The sequence below is a fragment of the Atractosteus spatula genome, chromosome 3 (assembly GCF_055471065.1).
Source record: "Atractosteus spatula isolate fAtrSpa1 chromosome 3, fAtrSpa1.hap1, whole genome shotgun sequence".
Lineage (NCBI taxonomy): Eukaryota > Metazoa > Chordata > Actinopteri > Semionotiformes > Lepisosteidae > Atractosteus > Atractosteus spatula.
Window position 1 is genome coordinate 58,090,020 of NC_142708.1, and position 17,328 is coordinate 58,107,347.

At 33.9% G+C, this 17,328-nt stretch overlaps 1 protein-coding gene across 3 annotated transcripts in view; it reads right to left on the reverse strand.

The window, feature by feature from the left end:
- mapk10 (mitogen-activated protein kinase 10) overlaps nt 1-17,328 on the reverse strand; it is a 53,300-nt gene that overhangs the window by 17,833 nt on the left and 18,139 nt on the right. Inside the window, exons 4-9 of one of the 3 annotated variants that reach the window (XM_088910564.1) lie at nt 16,789-16,927; nt 15,986-16,151; nt 14,732-14,803; nt 5,008-5,190; nt 3,707-3,831; nt 2,016-2,042 (exon numbers count right to left, since the gene is read on the reverse strand). In XM_088910564.1, coding sequence (XP_088766690.1) covers nt 2,016-2,042; nt 3,707-3,831; nt 5,008-5,190; nt 14,732-14,803; nt 15,986-16,151; nt 16,789-16,927 — 712 coding nt within the window. Of the gene's footprint in view, nt 1-2,015; nt 2,043-3,702; nt 3,832-5,007; nt 5,191-14,731; nt 14,804-15,985; nt 16,152-16,788; nt 16,928-17,328 lie in introns of all 3 variants that reach the window. The other 2 variants (XM_088910567.1, XM_088910566.1) reach the window with 2 other exon arrangements.

The following is a 17,328-nucleotide window of genomic DNA, read 5'->3' on the forward strand; positions in this document are numbered from 1 at the left end:
AGGTTAGAAAAGGAGCAGTATCAAGCATTACTAATGTTAGAAAAAAGGAGCAAATGCTGCTGTAAAAGGCTTAAAATACAATGTTCTTCCCTTGGTTCTTCTTACTTTTATTCTTTACAATTAAAAAGAATGAAGTAAAAGAAGAAAGCATTTTTTTTTCCAATTTTTATCTTGAACTGAGCCAAATAATTATATATTTACCATAGGCCACCATGATTTCCATAGATGTAAGAAATAACACTATACAGTAAGACCTACTGTACTGAACTTTTGCTAGAGATCAAAAGAAATTAATTCCAGCATTTACAGAACATCCAATTATGGTTTTATAGTTTAAATTGTGGGCTATTATGGAGGACAAGTTACATAACACCATTACTTTGACAGCTAAATAGTTCTGAAACATACAGTATTTTTGTTATGGCCATATCCTGCATGTACTGTATGTATATATGTTATTAGTACTGTATCTGTCTAAGATTAGACATAAGTGCACTTCAGCAACTTCTGAAAATACTGCTTATCAGATGCTGCTAATATTGTCCAAGCTCGAAAAAGTAATGACACAGGGTCTTGGGTAGTACTGAATAAGATACTGGCATTCCTGTTCATGTAAAAAAAAACAAATGGTTCAAGTCAGGTAGGCAGCCCTGCTTCTTAGCATGTTCCTTTTTAATAATACCTGATGATAAGCCTTTTTGTTGGAACTGCCACCCACTTAAAGGTTTTTCTTTTGGATCTATTTTTCCCTACCTATAGCATGGTAGATTTATCTCAGTCCTCCATATGATCTCAGACATTTAAACACTGCTTGTCCAGTCACAAGCTTATCTGTGAGTCCAATTAAGTCAGAATCAGAATCCATATATAGAGAGGAATGTATATACTGTATATCCAATATATATCCAATCATCAGTGGTCGATCAGACATAACCTTTGGCATCATCTGAAACATGGACTTATTGACCTGTAAAGTACACAATGCATGGCACTTCTAGATCTTAAAACAGCATCATTAAGTTGTCTATGAATCATTTCATTAGAAAATCATTCTCCTATTACATTTTAAACTGCATTTCTCAATAGGGCCGAATTAACAAAAACTTGCTGAAAAGATTTCAGAGCAACTCCTCATCTATTCTCCTGACATTTACACACAAAAGGATATCACACAGTACATTCAATACCTAGATAACATGACATGTTTTCTGATTTTATAGTATCCCAATGCCTTAGTACATTACAGAACAGATATGATTTGTTTCTTGGGTGTTACAGCTAGACAGATTAAAATAAAAAAAGGGTTGATTGCACACTGGCAGATAGAATTACTGAGCACTAAGCGCAAGACAGCAGTTTAACTGAAACAGTACCTTAAGTTTTTTTTACTTGACTTTAAGATTGACCATTGGCAGAATTTGAGTATGTTAGTATGTAAAGGAATAGAATAGTCAGCAGGCAGGTTGTTGTTTTGAACAAGACGGACAGCTAGGTAAAACAGATTTAGATTATGCAATCACTTTCAAGGCTGTGAGAAGGTATGGGGAGGACAGCAAGTTTCACTGGATCACACCTATCAGGGCTTTAAGTTTTCAACCATTTCAGTTTCCCAAATTACCTAAATAACTTCACTGACTTAGTTCTCTGTTGTAGTGAAATCACTACTTCTTTACACAAAAGTGAATAAAACATTTATATCTTCTATCTATTAAGGAAGTGAAAGATTATAAAGTAAAGTAAAATTAAAACTCTTTTTTTGCATTTTAGTGCCTCTGTCTCATTTTAACAGAATAAGAATAGTCTATTACATTTAATTCAGCAAGAATAAGGGGTTATTACCAGTTCGCAGCGTTTGAAAAGAGTAATCATTGCTTCCACTTACAGATAACGTCACACGCACATGCACACAAACAAATCTTTATGCAAAATACAGTAATTGCCCCTCTTGTAAAATTTTGGCTACATGTTTGTACAGCTAGCATTAAAAACATTTTCTAAGGTCAAATATTATTTACCATGGATATTTGGACGAGATCTCGGTTCTTCATCAGCGTGAAAATAAGAGTAGAAAGAGGAAAAAGAATAGACAGGTTGAGGGAATTTGGAATGCTATTTGTTTCTGGACAAAATCCAGAGGTGGCCAAGAAAATACAAAGTTGAAGTACTGCCGTAACTCGGGAATCGTACTTTCTTCCATAAATAAACCTAAAAACATTGTGAAAATATACTGTATTATAGAAATAAAAAATGTCCACTTACACCAAGCAGGGATCAAATAGTTGTAAACACATTTATATTTTTATTTATTGAAAAAAAGCATTGCCTATATGAAAAAAATCATTTGGTAAACGTAAAATACTACTTCAGATTAAAAAACAGAACTATTTTAAGTTATAGTATCTCTTCTAGTTCATACCATATTAACTGTACTTCATTAGTCTCAGTATAATTTCATGTTTCTTTCGCAATATCTTTCACAACTGTGTTTTTACTAACAGTTTAAATAATGAGGCACTACCCCTTCTGCCTCTCTGTTATATTTCTTGTGAGCCTTCATTTCTAACAAGTGACCGGTAAGAACTTACTTTTACCCAATCTACACATAATCTTATTTACACACTGATGAAGGTCTCAGAAATGTATTTGAATAATGCATATACACTGCATATACACAGCAGTGTCAGTGGTTTTGATTTCTTGCCAATGTTTTCTTAAACACTGGAAATGAAAATAACTGAAAGTAGTTAAATTGCTGATGTTGTAATTGAGTACAGTATATCATGCATGCAATGAATTTAAATGGAATGAGTGTAACACATACCCAAAAAATCATTTTCTTAAAATAGAATTATTTATTAGTATAAATTTGTAATTAATTTAGTGAATTCATTTGTCCTTGGGAAGACCTGTTTTGAGACCCCTAATTTATCTTCAGTGAAGATTTTCATCAATTACATTAAAGTTATTTTTCACTACAAGAAACACATTCAAACCCATGAATAGCAAAGATATGGCAGACACCAAATTGTAATATTGGTGGAGGAACTTCTAGTCACTATTTACTGTACATAAGGCAAATGGTTTAAGGATCAAATCTCACACTACAGTAAATAGCAAATATTGCACTTTGTGAATTCATTCATTTAGTTCAAAACAGTGACTATAGAGAGTATATGAAAATTGTGATTAAAAACATGATTTACTATCCCTTTGGAAGAACAGGTCTCATATAGTCTCACAGTTTCAGGGGCCATTGCTTGAGTCTTCAAAATGAAAAACTGATTGGACAACTGGGCATGTGACACCTTAATGCCTCATTAGGTTTAGAATGTTCCACATAGGTTCTTTGCACTAGATGCCTTATAATGGCAAAACCAAAATATATAACTACACTAATGACTAACAACATGATTGCTGTAAATATTAACACAAAATAATAAATTGTGACAAAGGTTATAATCAGCATGGACTTTCTTTAACTGTAACAAAGGACAGCGCAGAAAAACACAGAGGTGTTTTAAATGTCACTGTGTTAAGGTATGTACTGTATTTGTTTCAGCATCTAACAAATCACTATCTATTCAATTTCTAAACCAGAACCATGGACATTCCTAACTCTGGCAAAAATGGAAATGTTCCTACAGTATTCATCACAAAAGATAAGTTAATCAATATGACGAAGAGAATCAGCAGTAATCACACTCACCGCCTCCACTTCCGCAGGATCATACCAGACGTTAATGTATGGGTGCTGTAAGGCTTCATCTACTGATATCCGCTTAGCAGGATCAATAATAAGCATCTTCGACAAGAGGTCTCTAGCCTGGCTGGCTGTGAATACAGATTTCAAACTCAATATATTGACGTGTTGTAGCAAATCATCTACGCAATTTTGCATTATCCCATAAAAAGTTAGTACACACAAAGAATGCAGGTTGGGATATACTGTAAATTGGAATATTTAAAACCCTACATGTCTCTGTTGCTAACAGGCATTGTCCTGCTGGCCTCACAGGCAGGCGGTTATGAAATTGGTATTTGTTTAAACAGGATAAGAGACTTTGATGTTTAAATTATGCAGTGGAAGACTGGAACTGTATTATTTTTTAACACATGGTGCTAGAGCATTAAGAGATATTCATCACACAATGTTTTTATAGTGATTCAATCTGTTTCCTCCATCAGTGTCAGAAATCTAAACATTGGTTTAATTTAGGCAGATTTAAAGCTCTACTTTCTCTCTACAGTTTGTGATAAAATATATGAACAAGTTGCTCCATTATTCATGCACAAATATCTCAGCCTTGTGAAACGCACAACTGAACATGGTAGAACTAACAACCCAGCACAGAACAGAAATGACTGAATAGCAAGAATTCTTAATGCAGAATTTTACTTTTTTGCAGGATTTCATGTCTGTTTCTTTAGTAAGCTTATGTTCATGAACTCCAAAATTAATATATATATATAAAACTAAGATAACAATGACTTAACCGGGGATCTTTAAATGATTAGTCTGTGCATTGTAACTGGATATGATTTCTGAAGAAAGTCCAGTATTCATTGAGGATCCAGTGACACTGTGGGGAGCAGAATTTAATCTGGATGTTTCCTTGCTAACATTGCAATCAGCCTACAAACTCACTTGACACAAATGGTATGGGTCAGATGCAGCATCTTCCAAATCAATTTCTTGTGATTTACTTTATAAAAAGTACAGTAGTAGATTAAGTCAAAAAGTCATGCCTTGTGGTTTCCTGATCAAATAACACCCCTTTCAGCGAACACGATTCAGTTTGCTATTCAAAATAATCACAATCCATTAATTATGTGACAAGGTTAGTTATCCTTAATTCATGTGACTACTGTGCCATGTTTCAAAAGGAAAAAAAAAAAGCTAAGCTAAATTATCTCTCAGATGGTGTGTTAATTCCTCTCTCAGAAAGGGGTCACTGTCCCCTGTTGTAGCAGGTTCTATAAGTAAAGTATTATAAGTAAACGTCTTACCTTTGAGTTTGTTGTGTTCAGAGTCAGCAGGGAAGAGACAGTCTGGAAAGAGCTTGGGAAAGGTAAGCCCTGCATACTTGGGTCTGTTTTCTACGTAGTTGCGTACGGTCGGCTGCAGTTTCTTCATGAACTCCGGGGAAGGAGTGCCCAGCTGCTCTATGACTTTGTTCCACTGATCAATGTCTGAGATGGTCAAGGTTAAGGAAAATCTACCACAATTAATGGTTTAAGACATGTTTACTTACACACTGAAATATTAACAGTATGTTAGCATTAATTGCCATGATGCAGTTTCTGGACTTCTGGTTTCTGCTTGATGGAATATAAATGGAATAAAATTTTATTATCTGAAGAATTAATATAGATCTCTTAATATTCTTGGGCACAGTACAGAGTACATACTGTAATTAGTGCTCTGGAAACATAGCTCAAAGGTTTCAGTGCCTGCTATCGACACTGCAACTGTATGCTTCAGGGAAGGTACAGTAGCTCTCAGCAAAACCATAGCATATTATATTGTATTTTCAGAGTCTATAGATGAACCCAGATCTTCTTCAAAACCTACTGAGAAATGGTGTACATAGCAAAATGATTAGTAAGAAGTTCATTTTGACTCACTACAACATGTGTTTTTCAATATACAGTAGAAGATACCAAAATGTTTACCTTTTAATACAAAAAGCATTTTTATTTGCACTGTGCCTAAAAATATACAATAGAAATCTAGCTGTAACTATAATTAGTCATCTAGTATGAAGGATATACCTCATCCTTTTTATTCTCTGATTTTATTGATATTTCTATAAACTGACTGTAGTAGTTCAGAAAATGCTGTGATAGCATAATATACAGGCATTGTAATTAAACAAACACATAGAAAATGCATTAGAAATGCTAGGGAATACCTTTCAATGGTTCATTTTATAAATGACTAGTGTTACAAATCACAAAACAATGAATATGCAACCATTTTATATATAAATATATAATTGTAAATCACTAGTTTAGATGATAATGATATGTACTGTACTGTAACTCTAAAAAATGTACTCCAATATAATATGACCATAGAGCCACACAATACTGAGAGATAACAGGGAAACCTTATATTACTGTAAAATATTCCAATACCCGTCTCCCTTAAAGTTCAGATGACTTTGTGTATATGCTAGATCATGTACTGAAATGTGGTCGGTGTAATGTAAGATTTTTGAATTGTTTTCTTAATGATTCTTGATCAGGTGTAATGGCAAAATATATCTGACCCAAAGAGAAAATTACATGTCCAAATATTGCTTTGACATGTTCTTCCTAAAACATGCAAAATCTCATGTCTGGTCTGCAATGGTGATTTCAGAATATAAAATACAAATTCCAATGACCCAAGTTTTCAATACTGTACCTTCAAGGTATTGGTCATTTACAAAACTCCTCCTAGATAATGAAAAAAATATATATTATAATGAGTTTCTCCATTACAGGGTCCACAGGTTTAAAACCCTATAGTGACAGCAATTAAAAATGTAAACAAATAAGCATTGGAACCATCTTTAACATTTGTTACGTTTTTAATGCCTCTTAGTATATTATTTGACATTCTGAATTAAATGGAATTTGGTATTATGACAGCTAACTCTTGTTCCTTAAGATCTCATACACTCAAAAGAAATTGCTGAAAGCAGCATACTTATTCCTAAGTGTAGCAGCAACCAAAATGACGCAGACAAGACAGAAGTATCCTGAATCAGAGATCTGAAACCCTAGTCCCGAAGAACCAGAAAAATGGACTAATTAAATGATTGGACCAATAGTATAATTTAGATCACAGCTGGAACAAATGCCATGAGATACTGTTGCTCCCTGGAAAACAAAGTAACATTGGTGCTCCCTTCACAATAAGATTAAACAAAATCTGGCAAAATAGTACTACAGATAAATTGAATTCAGAATATTCATAAAGAAAAGACATTTACTGTAGTATGAATATAAACAACAAAAACAGATCAGCTAAGGATTGTTTTGTGTGAATTGAAATATTGATGCATAAATTAATTATTTTAGATACTTAAAGAAGTATGAAGAAACTCTGCACTAATTCCAAGACAATTCTAAGACAGACTTTCTGAGTATAAAGTAAAAACAAAATGCAAGAAGGCAAGGATGGAAACATGCAATTAATGAATGTCTCCTTTGAATTATTAACTCTTTAACAGTACTGTAGGTCAGCTGACTTGCATAAATTTCTAAACTCTGAAAGTAAAAAATGAAGCTGAAGAAAATTAAAAAGTGTCAACTTTTGAAGCATCATATCTAAGTACGAAGAACTGACAGTAGAACTTGGACTGATAAAAGCCTGTCTATGTTTTTGAGTTACTTCTGTACACTCAGAGAAAACCTGATCTCTAGAACTGCCACAAGCTTCACACAGTAAGGTGTTTTCTTGTACTGTCTAACAATTCAGCTTTGTACATCATGCCTTCTTCAGGTGTGAGGGACATTAGCAAACAAATAAGGTATAGCAGAGCAAAAAAGAGAGTAGGTGAGAGGCAGGGAGTCAACATTTCCCATTTTCTCTTTGTTCTCCCATGCCTTATTTATTTGCTACTTTCCCTCTCTCCCTCACACCTGAAGAAGACTCCACAGCCAAAAAGTGTTTCTTTTCTTTGCCTTTCAACATGGGATTAACCTTAACCTGTTTCTTGGTAGCCTACACATGCTGACTCGGCTCCAGACAAAACTACTCGAAGCTGCTACTTGTGCATTGCTTTTACGGCTTTGCTGGATTGAAGAGCTAGTAAATTGTTTGATTTAATTAAGTAATGTTATTGCTTTGGTCACTGCAACAACGAATGATCTGATATTATTTCCCTAACAAAGTCCATGATCGCACTACTTGGCTGGATCTTCAAGCCATTCTAATTTTTTCCACAAGAACATCGGGAGCTCAAACATATTATAATTATAGTGGCACAGACCACAGTCAATACCACAACAGCAACTCCAATACTTCACTTTTTTAATATCAAAAAATAAAAACACAGTTGACAGATAAAAACACTTGCTTTATATTTTCCAGTTCTAGACCCATAGGACACATCATGTGAAATATATTAAATGTAAAGTGAAGAATGACATTTGTGTGTAATATAAAATAGAAAACCTAGCTAAATAAAAGCTAAAATATATAAATAGATTTTATTACGTATTTTATGAAGACTTTCATCATTAGGGTAAGTTTGTTGCCTGTAACACATAAAAATCTAATAGTTCATTCAAGTTGTCATCCAATACTTCTGCAGAACATTCTGTTAAAATAAAGACATCTTGGTTTCATTTTAGATTAGGAATTATAAATAGCACTTCTAAGCATTTGGTAAAAAGCATATTATTTGTAAAATATTCATAAACTGACATGAATGTGATAATGTCCACTACAGGAGCTTATTTACTGTACATGTAAGTAACAAGTTGACTGAATTATATTCCTAACACAAGGGTAGGGCTGTAGGGATATACCGTATATAAAGGGTAATGTGTACAGTATGTAATTTTTATGACTCTTTATAATATGATTAATATTATGACAATAAAGTTTATAAACCATTATAGGAGAGATCTTAATTAAAGTGAGTCTTATATTTCAAACTTCTTTACTTAAACCAGGACATTATCATTCAATAATAATACAGCAGATATAAAATGTATTTAATACTGTGGTTTTCCAAACGTAGCCGACTTATTACAAAAGCAAGGCTTCACAGGAAGGATACGATCAGTGCCTGGGAACAACACAGTACCTCTAATCATTTCACCAAAGATGCACCCCACTGACCACATATCCACTGAAACCAAGATAACATCAAATGTAACAGGCAATAAAAAAATCAATGCTTTAAATATAAAAAATGAAATTGCTGTGAAAGCTCTTCAAAACCATTTTGAACACTTCACTTAGATGTTGTACAAAGAAATGAGATATTGGCACTACAGCAAATAAATCCATATTTTTAAATTTATTTTCATGTTAAATGATTGTGGTTGCCAATGTTCTTGTAATTGAAACTCAATTTTCATTCAATTCAAGAATTATATAGTTAAATTAAATTATAATAAATTTAACTACCGTTTAAGACACCAATATTTTTAACATACAAAAACATATCTCTTTGGCTTACAGTATATGTAATTTTAATGTTAGCTGTTAGTAGATTAAATACTCCTTATCACAAAGGATTGTTGGATGCAGGAACAAACTCTTAGCTATATTACAAATACTACAGCTTTCTTCACAAAACAGCTGGATAAGGTTTTCAGACCAATTACTTACAAGTGACCAAATATGTTCCTTTAATTTACAATCCTTCTGAAGTCCTTATTTAATAAATTGTAGTCATTTCATGTACCATAGAGTAATCTTGTTTTTATATAATGAAATGCTTTTCCTGTTTCTACTACTCTTTTACACTGTTTTTTATGATACATTTAGAATCACAAAATCTATTATAATTTGTCTTGTTATACCTTGTACACCTATAAGGAGGATGAAGACGTGCAGACAGGCTTCTCCACCCTGCTCACCCATGAGGCAATAATTTGTTTTGACATAATTCAAGCTCCACAGTGTAGAAGGTTCAATGACTCTGAGTGCCCTGTGCTAGGTTTCTAGAAAGCCCTAACTGACTAATACATACTGTACCCTACTCCCAGTAGCAAGTCAAGAATGTGTCTACACCAGTCAGCAAGTGATCTGACCCTGGCTCTAAAAAGCAATATCTTCAGATAGAGCCAGGGTCACATCACCTGCTGACTGGTGTAGCCTTTACTGAGAGCTCACATCTTTCTTGGTTGGCCTGCTCAACCCAGAACTCCATTGACCCAGTGTTTTCTACGTTGTGCAATATAGAAAAGAGAATCTTGGTTTGTTGATGATAGAACAATAGAATTCAGAAACATACTGTATGAAGATCACCAGGAGATGTTGCACTCCTAAGAAATTAATACTGTTGTTATTATTTATTTGCTTACTAGATGCCCTTATCCAGAAAGAAGTCACTCATGTGTAATTTCGTGATGATACAGTTTGTATCTTACCATCCATTTTCAGCAACCACTATCCTTAGAGGCTCCCAACGAGCCCAGTCTAGCTCAGCAAACACAGGAGCAAACTCAAACTACAACCTGGACTGTATATATCTGTCCATCATAGGGAAAACATGTATTTCCTCAAGAACGTACAGTGTATGGGGGAAAATTTAGAGATGCCAATTGAAAAGAAACAATAACAGCTGAAGACACAAGGAAATCATGGCAACACCACACAGAAGGCACCCCAGTCCGGGAATCAAACTAGAGACCCAAGAGCTGTGAGGCAGTAACAATGATTGCCACACCCTCCTATTTGTATGTGGATCAAATTTAATTGTCCCCCATTTTTCAAACTTTACTGAAAAAGCCAACTACTGTATCTTAGCAAGCACTATATATTGCCACAAAACTAAAGACCATATTTCCATCCAGTAGTAAAAGCTACTGAATGTTTAGTTTTAGATACTTAAATAACTAATTTTAACATATAATTTCAAACTCATTATATAACTTATAACATACAGTATCGCCTGATTTTCAACACCACTTTTAACTTGAGTAGCACAAGACATTCTAAACATTATCTTAGATGGTTATGAGTTTTGAGTTTTTGTGGGCTTGTATTTTTTGCTAAAAATTTCATGGTGAAAAGTGAAAATTCACACATGTCTGTTCAGATGTTTCTGTTGTGTTGACAAAAAGTATTACAATTCTTTTGTGCAAAAAATGCAAAGAATGGACAAAAATACAGCAGGTGAGGGCTTTTTAAGGGCCTCTTTTTCCATGTTTTTTTTCTGGTTGCTCTGTTTTCCTCCAACCTTCCATAGACAGTGTTTGTTTTAATTAGCATCTCTAAATTGCGGTTTGATACGTGTGCCTTAGAATGGGCTGTGTACAGTATGCACCCTCCGGGGTGCAGTCCTGCCTTGAGCTTCTGGGATAGGCTCCAGGTTGTTGTGGCCCATAAAAATAATACGTAGTTTCCTGATAATGGGTGAATGAAGATTTCCCTCTGCTCTTGATGGTAATACAAATAACATATTCAAAAGACATCAAATAACATCTTTATTTATTAATAAATGAAAAAAACACCACTACCACCTTTAAAATAAAAATGAACACACTGAATGGGAGCATTTGTGTTCACCCTGTAAAAAAAAATGGCACAATCAACATCTAGACAGAGCAATAACCTATTGTCACCTATAGCTCTGGTGCTTCTGACCAGAAGAAAAAAAACATAAAAAATAAGAAATAAAGCACTATGAAACCATCAACATTGCAATTTCTGCAACTCTACATTTTCGACATTAAGGCTCAGATCAAATTAAAACTTTTACCCATCTGCCACTCATAAATTGCATACCTATTTCCCGATGGCAAATTTTCTTTGCGAATGAAAAGCCACCATCAACTGGCTGGGTTTATAACCTGTACTTGCTGAAAATTCAAAATTTTGAACAACTAAAATGAAATAGTTCCTCTAGGGATAACAATAAAATCGCACATTAGAAAATAGGAAATGCCAATGACAGAGAAATAATGTGAACTGTTAGTTAAATAATAAATCTGTGATTTTTTTTCATACAGTACATAACAGTATAAGAAAACAGCAAAAAGACAGGAAAGTGTATATACTGTAGTACTGTATATACCGTAATTTCCTTCCTACCCCAGTCCTTTGTTTCTTCCTATATGACATCTTGATCCTTTCACTTTTCCTATACCAGCAACACTCTTTAATTCATTCTCTAATGGCCATATTATTCTCTATTTTTTTCTTTACTGTTGCCCTGTCTGTTGGAAAAAACTGCCTACAGAGATCATGTATATTCACCTCTTTCAGGTTTTGCCTCAAAACCCATCTGATCCATTAGCACTGTAGTGATCTCCTTTCTCATCTGTATTTAAGCCTCAGCCATTATATCCACTGCTGCAGCTCCCCATATTCCATCATTATTCCGTATTACTAGGCACCTATTGTACACTTTGTTCCTGTAGTGTTATCTTAATGCTGATATGCTGTGTGTGATTTATTTATTGTTAATGGTTTTTATGTTGTCTGTTATAGTCAATACACTCATTGTATTGAGTATACTGTATGTAACTGTAAGTTAATAAGGGCATCTGTTAAACAAATTAATAATAAAAATCCATCATACTACATGTGAACAAGCATTTAAATTATTAGCAATATAATGTGAATGACTGCAAATTTAGGGCAGAGAAATCTGTTCACTTTCTGTAAAGGACTGATAATATAAAGTTTAGTTTGCCCAATGTTTTCTCTCGGTTAAATTCTATTTGCAAAAAAAACAAGCTGATAAATATAAAGGGGTAGCATACTTAATATTTCAGTGTTTGGTGCCTGGTGTCTGGTTGAAGTAATGACAGCCCTGGCTGAAGGCACAACGAACCCCCTTCACTTATGAGGAATGAACCAGGGAGGCAGCAGCAAGGGTGCAGCTGTGGTGGAGGGAGGGGAGCTAGAAAAGATGCATGCATACTGTAGTTGTGGACAGCAAGTGAGTATACTGTATATACTTAAGAGGGCAGAAGTGCAAGATTACAATCTGACCTTCTACTGAACTTCTGTTTAAAAACTCAATATGATTACAATTTACTCTATAACACAATGAGGTACAGTATGACCTTATAGCTGATGGACTGCCATAGGTCCCTAGGAAGTGTCCCTTCTTCTTGGCTGCTATCTGTTTCAATGTTATACAGTTTATGAGGTACATCACAAATACTGGATGCATTTTGCAAACTGGATATTAGTGAAGGTAACCACATTAATCTCATTTTAAGAAGTAGTCAAAGAAAAATGAATGGAAACAGCAAGTTATAAGCAAACAAAATAAAAAGCTCAGTCACAAAAATCTAGTGCAAAGTTCAAGAGAAGATGAACAGCATGAAATTTAGTTAATATATACAAAATACCTCCGGATTCTGCTAAGTCGGCCCCCTGGGGATACAGAGCTGGGAGTATGCCAAAACAGAAAGGGATGTTTGTTGACTGAGTAACTTTACTGTAGCAGTGGGTAGATGGGTTAGGGTTTATTTAAAAGTTGGAGCAGGACCCATAGTCCCTTGTAAAAGAATCATTAACATGATCTAATAGATTTTAGCACAAGAACAAAATGGACCAGGTACTTTATCATAAAAACATTTTGGATTATTTGTTATTTTAAGGCATTCTGGACAGAATTCTGTATTGCAGCCTTTCTGCAAAGTCTAATTATTAATATTCAAGATTTGGTTGTAGCCAAAGGTGGGAGAAGCAATCACTTCAGAAAGGTCGTTGGCTTAGCAGAATTTGGTATTTCAGTGATGGTATAGCATTTGTGGTTAAAAAGCACTGAAATTAACTAAATCTACTAGGGTACCTAACAGAAGTATACGGGCTGGTTTACGTCTGACAAAAAAATATTGAGGTGCATAACCTCATAGGAACTTATACGGAAAGAAATGGTATTGCCCAACTCTCATGAACACACATATACTGTAGTATGTAACTAATTTCTTAGTAGTAAACCTTTACAGATAAGTTGATTAAGACCTCATTCTTCTTCCTAAAACGGTTTTCGTAAGTGACGTGATTTCGATCACAACCTCTCTGACACACATAAACTTCAGATGGTTTTCTCTGTGCACCAACAGAAAGCCAACAGAATGACTTTTCTGTAATCATATACAGTAGCATTCCCCCAAGGTCACAATCACTGTCGACCTGGATCAATGACAGTTGTAATCTCCTGCAATCTAAATTCAGTTAGAAAAGCGAAACCTGCTGGTGCTCATTTTCAGATAACCGTAAATTACAACTGAAAAGCCTTTACAGTTTTTGTTTGCATATCCATTATTCACTGAAAGATTATATTTTTTTTACCTCCAGTGTGTTGGTGGTGATATCATATTTGATTAGTCAACACCATGTCTTGTCTTTCAGATGATTTAGAGGTTATTCTACATATTTAATGAGGATAAATATAATTGTTCATTCAGTCAAATAAGAAAACAACATTTGACATGAAATATTGTATCCACGTAAAACTTTACAAATTAGCTGCTAAAATATTTACTGGCATTGCCTTTTTTAGTGAAAAATGAAATCCAAACTTGCATCTCTGGTCTTATATACTGCATCCTTCAGATTTTCACTGGATTGAATACACGGTGAAGCTTCCTGCTTGGAATATCTTCTTATAATTTAATCAGTATGTAATGGTATCATCCACATGTCATCTAAAAGGCCTCATGAAATAATTAACTTTCCCCTGTCAAGGTTATAAAAGTCCAGGTTTAAAGTATTCAGAACTTGTTTCCTCATTCACTCCAATTTACATTATTTGTTAGTTTTGTTACATTATTCCTCTGAATTCTGTGTAGTCATTAGTAACAGATTTAATTTGCTTCCTATGAAATAATGACATTAAATGAAATCCTAAATAAGAGATTGTGAGCTCCTTTTTGTATCACTGGATATGTTAATTTTTTATTTAAAAATCAGCAAAGCATAGACAAAACTGTGTTCATCAAAAAAAAAATCACACCTAATTTACCAGACGCCTGCTATTATTAAAAAAAAAAATAGAATATCTGAATCAATCAACAATGGCAAGCTGAACAAGGATACAATCCCTTCCCGGGAAAAGGATTTTGTGACGGACCATTTCTCCCATAATGCACCCAACTGACCATATATCAACTGTTGGTACAGAAAAAAGAAGAGTTGCGAGAACAAATGAGAAGTTAGCATAAACAAGACATTGCTGACAAAGAGACAGCGAAGAATGATTTGAATGGAGCAGTTATCCTAAGACAAATTAGTATTAGTAGAAAGGGAATAATGTACAAACATTAGTGTTGTTTGGACCAAGGGTGTCCAAAAAAATCGCAAGGGAAATGCCTATGAGACAGAAAATCCATACTTTCCCAGACCCCAAAGTCCTCTGTCAAATGTATTAATACAAGAAAAGTATCTACAGAGCATCCCCAAAGGTCAGATTGCAACAGACGTAAGCTTACACAACTATAACTGTTTATCTGAGAATGTTAATAGTGATTTCAAAATGCATTTATATGGAATGTCAAAGCATCTTAGAGGAAGTCTAGGTCAGGTCAACCATTGGTTTAAAAAATAATTTGTTTTATTTTTATGATGCTAATTTTTGGAAGATTAATTTTGATAAAGTCTTCTAATTGTGTATATATATTACTTTATTAATATACACTTTTAATTTTTTTTAAAAATTGATACATTTCTTAAAAAACATTCTCTATACTACGTAGTTGTAAGATCTTTTGAAAGTCAGAGTGCTGAATTTTAAAGTCTTAACATAAGAATTATACTAATATGTTCTTAAGCATTACATTATTTAATATAAATACTTAACATACAGTACCGTACTGTATTATTCACATTTGTCTATTCATTTGTGTAATATGTGCTTTTACATACCTATTCACTCAACGTCACTATGAAATTAATAATGACATAATATTACAAATGCACATTTGCTAAATAGATTTTACAATCTGTTATGAATTTAATAAGTGGGGAAATCCTTGACATTTCCTGACAGTGAACTACACAAAATAGGGAAAATTGTTATAACTATAGCTTTTGTAATTCAGGGTCTTCTCAAGAGCTTGAAAATAATGTGCAAATTAATTAACCCATTATCTGAGGCAAAGGTGAGAATTATTTTCTCATCCTTTTTATTTTATTGTGCTAGACGTGTTAATGTGTTAGAATGTGCTTTTTGTTTTATGCTGGTCTAAACCACTTTTGACTGGAATTGAATTCCTAGATACCTACTTTGAGCTTGGAGGAAAATATAAAAAGGAAGTCCCTCTGCAAAGGAAAGCATTGGGAATGAGATCATACCATTCTCCTTGTATCCCATTCCCAGAATGACTTCCGGAGCCCTGTAATAACGGGTCACAACGTAGGGAGTCATCATGAAGCTTGTGCCCGCAGTCCTTGCCAGCCCAAAGTCAAGGATCTTGAGTGTACAATCAGACTTCACCACAATATTGCTAGGTTTCAGGTCCTTTGGGAAAATTAAAGTGTACAGCTTTACATGAGGACAGGACTTTCAGGATGGATTTCAATTTATTTTTTTGCTACAATGAAATCACTTCAAATTATGTCCCAAACTACGTTTAAATGAAGCACTTACTTAAATTTGACAGCTCTTTTCTCCACTCACATTACGTCTACTCTTTTAACTCACTTTCAGAAAGTTAACATCATATCTTACTCTTCAGAAAAGAATCTTTGAGAATCAAGTTTGGGTACACAGTATAGCAATATAAATTATTACAGCATTAATAGAAAGTTCATAAATGATAACAGAATTGAATGAATGATTAATTAAGGAGTTCAGGCACTATCTAAAAAATTAAAAATATATAATCCAATACCTACCAAACGTTTACTTACATATCCTCTCTGATATAAATTCTGCTTAAAGATACACTGCTCTTTAGATATACAGTATATAAAATAAACTAAAGCATATGGCAATTTGAGTGGCTATATTTAATATCAATCATATGTTATAAATTCTATGATTTGTTCTTTTTTCCACTAAATATAGTATAATTTGCTACACAAAACAGTTGTATTACAGCAGGTCATTCCTGAAAGTTCCATTCCATAATAACAGTGGGCTGTGGCTTGCTCACCCTGTGAATGATTCCAGCAGAGTGCAGATGTTTGATACCACACAGCATCTGATAGAGCAGGTAAGACATTCTCTCATGGTCCAGCTCCATCTGAATCACTTGACAGAGGTTAGCATCCATCAACTCCATTACCAGGTAACTAGAAAAAGGATCATAAACATGTTGTATGCCATCAGTAATTGCAAATATGCAACACATCATATTGATCACTTTTTTCATAGTTTGTCCTGTACACGTTTTATTTAGCATTTATACAGAAGAAAATTATACATGAATTGCAAGCATCAACCAATGTAAAACAGTGCCAATAAATACATACTGCAAATGAAATCTATAATCATCCACTCCACATGTCCTCGAGAAACTCACAGATAAGACAATTGGCGCTCTCTATGTCTGTATGAAAACTGGTAGTGCAGTTCAGTCAGACAAAATATTGTTATTGTTCAATGAAGTCAACTCCATAAAACAAATACATTTCACAATCTAACTTTTCCATCTTACAATTTCTAGATTTAAAAGGTTCAATTATTATTTTTT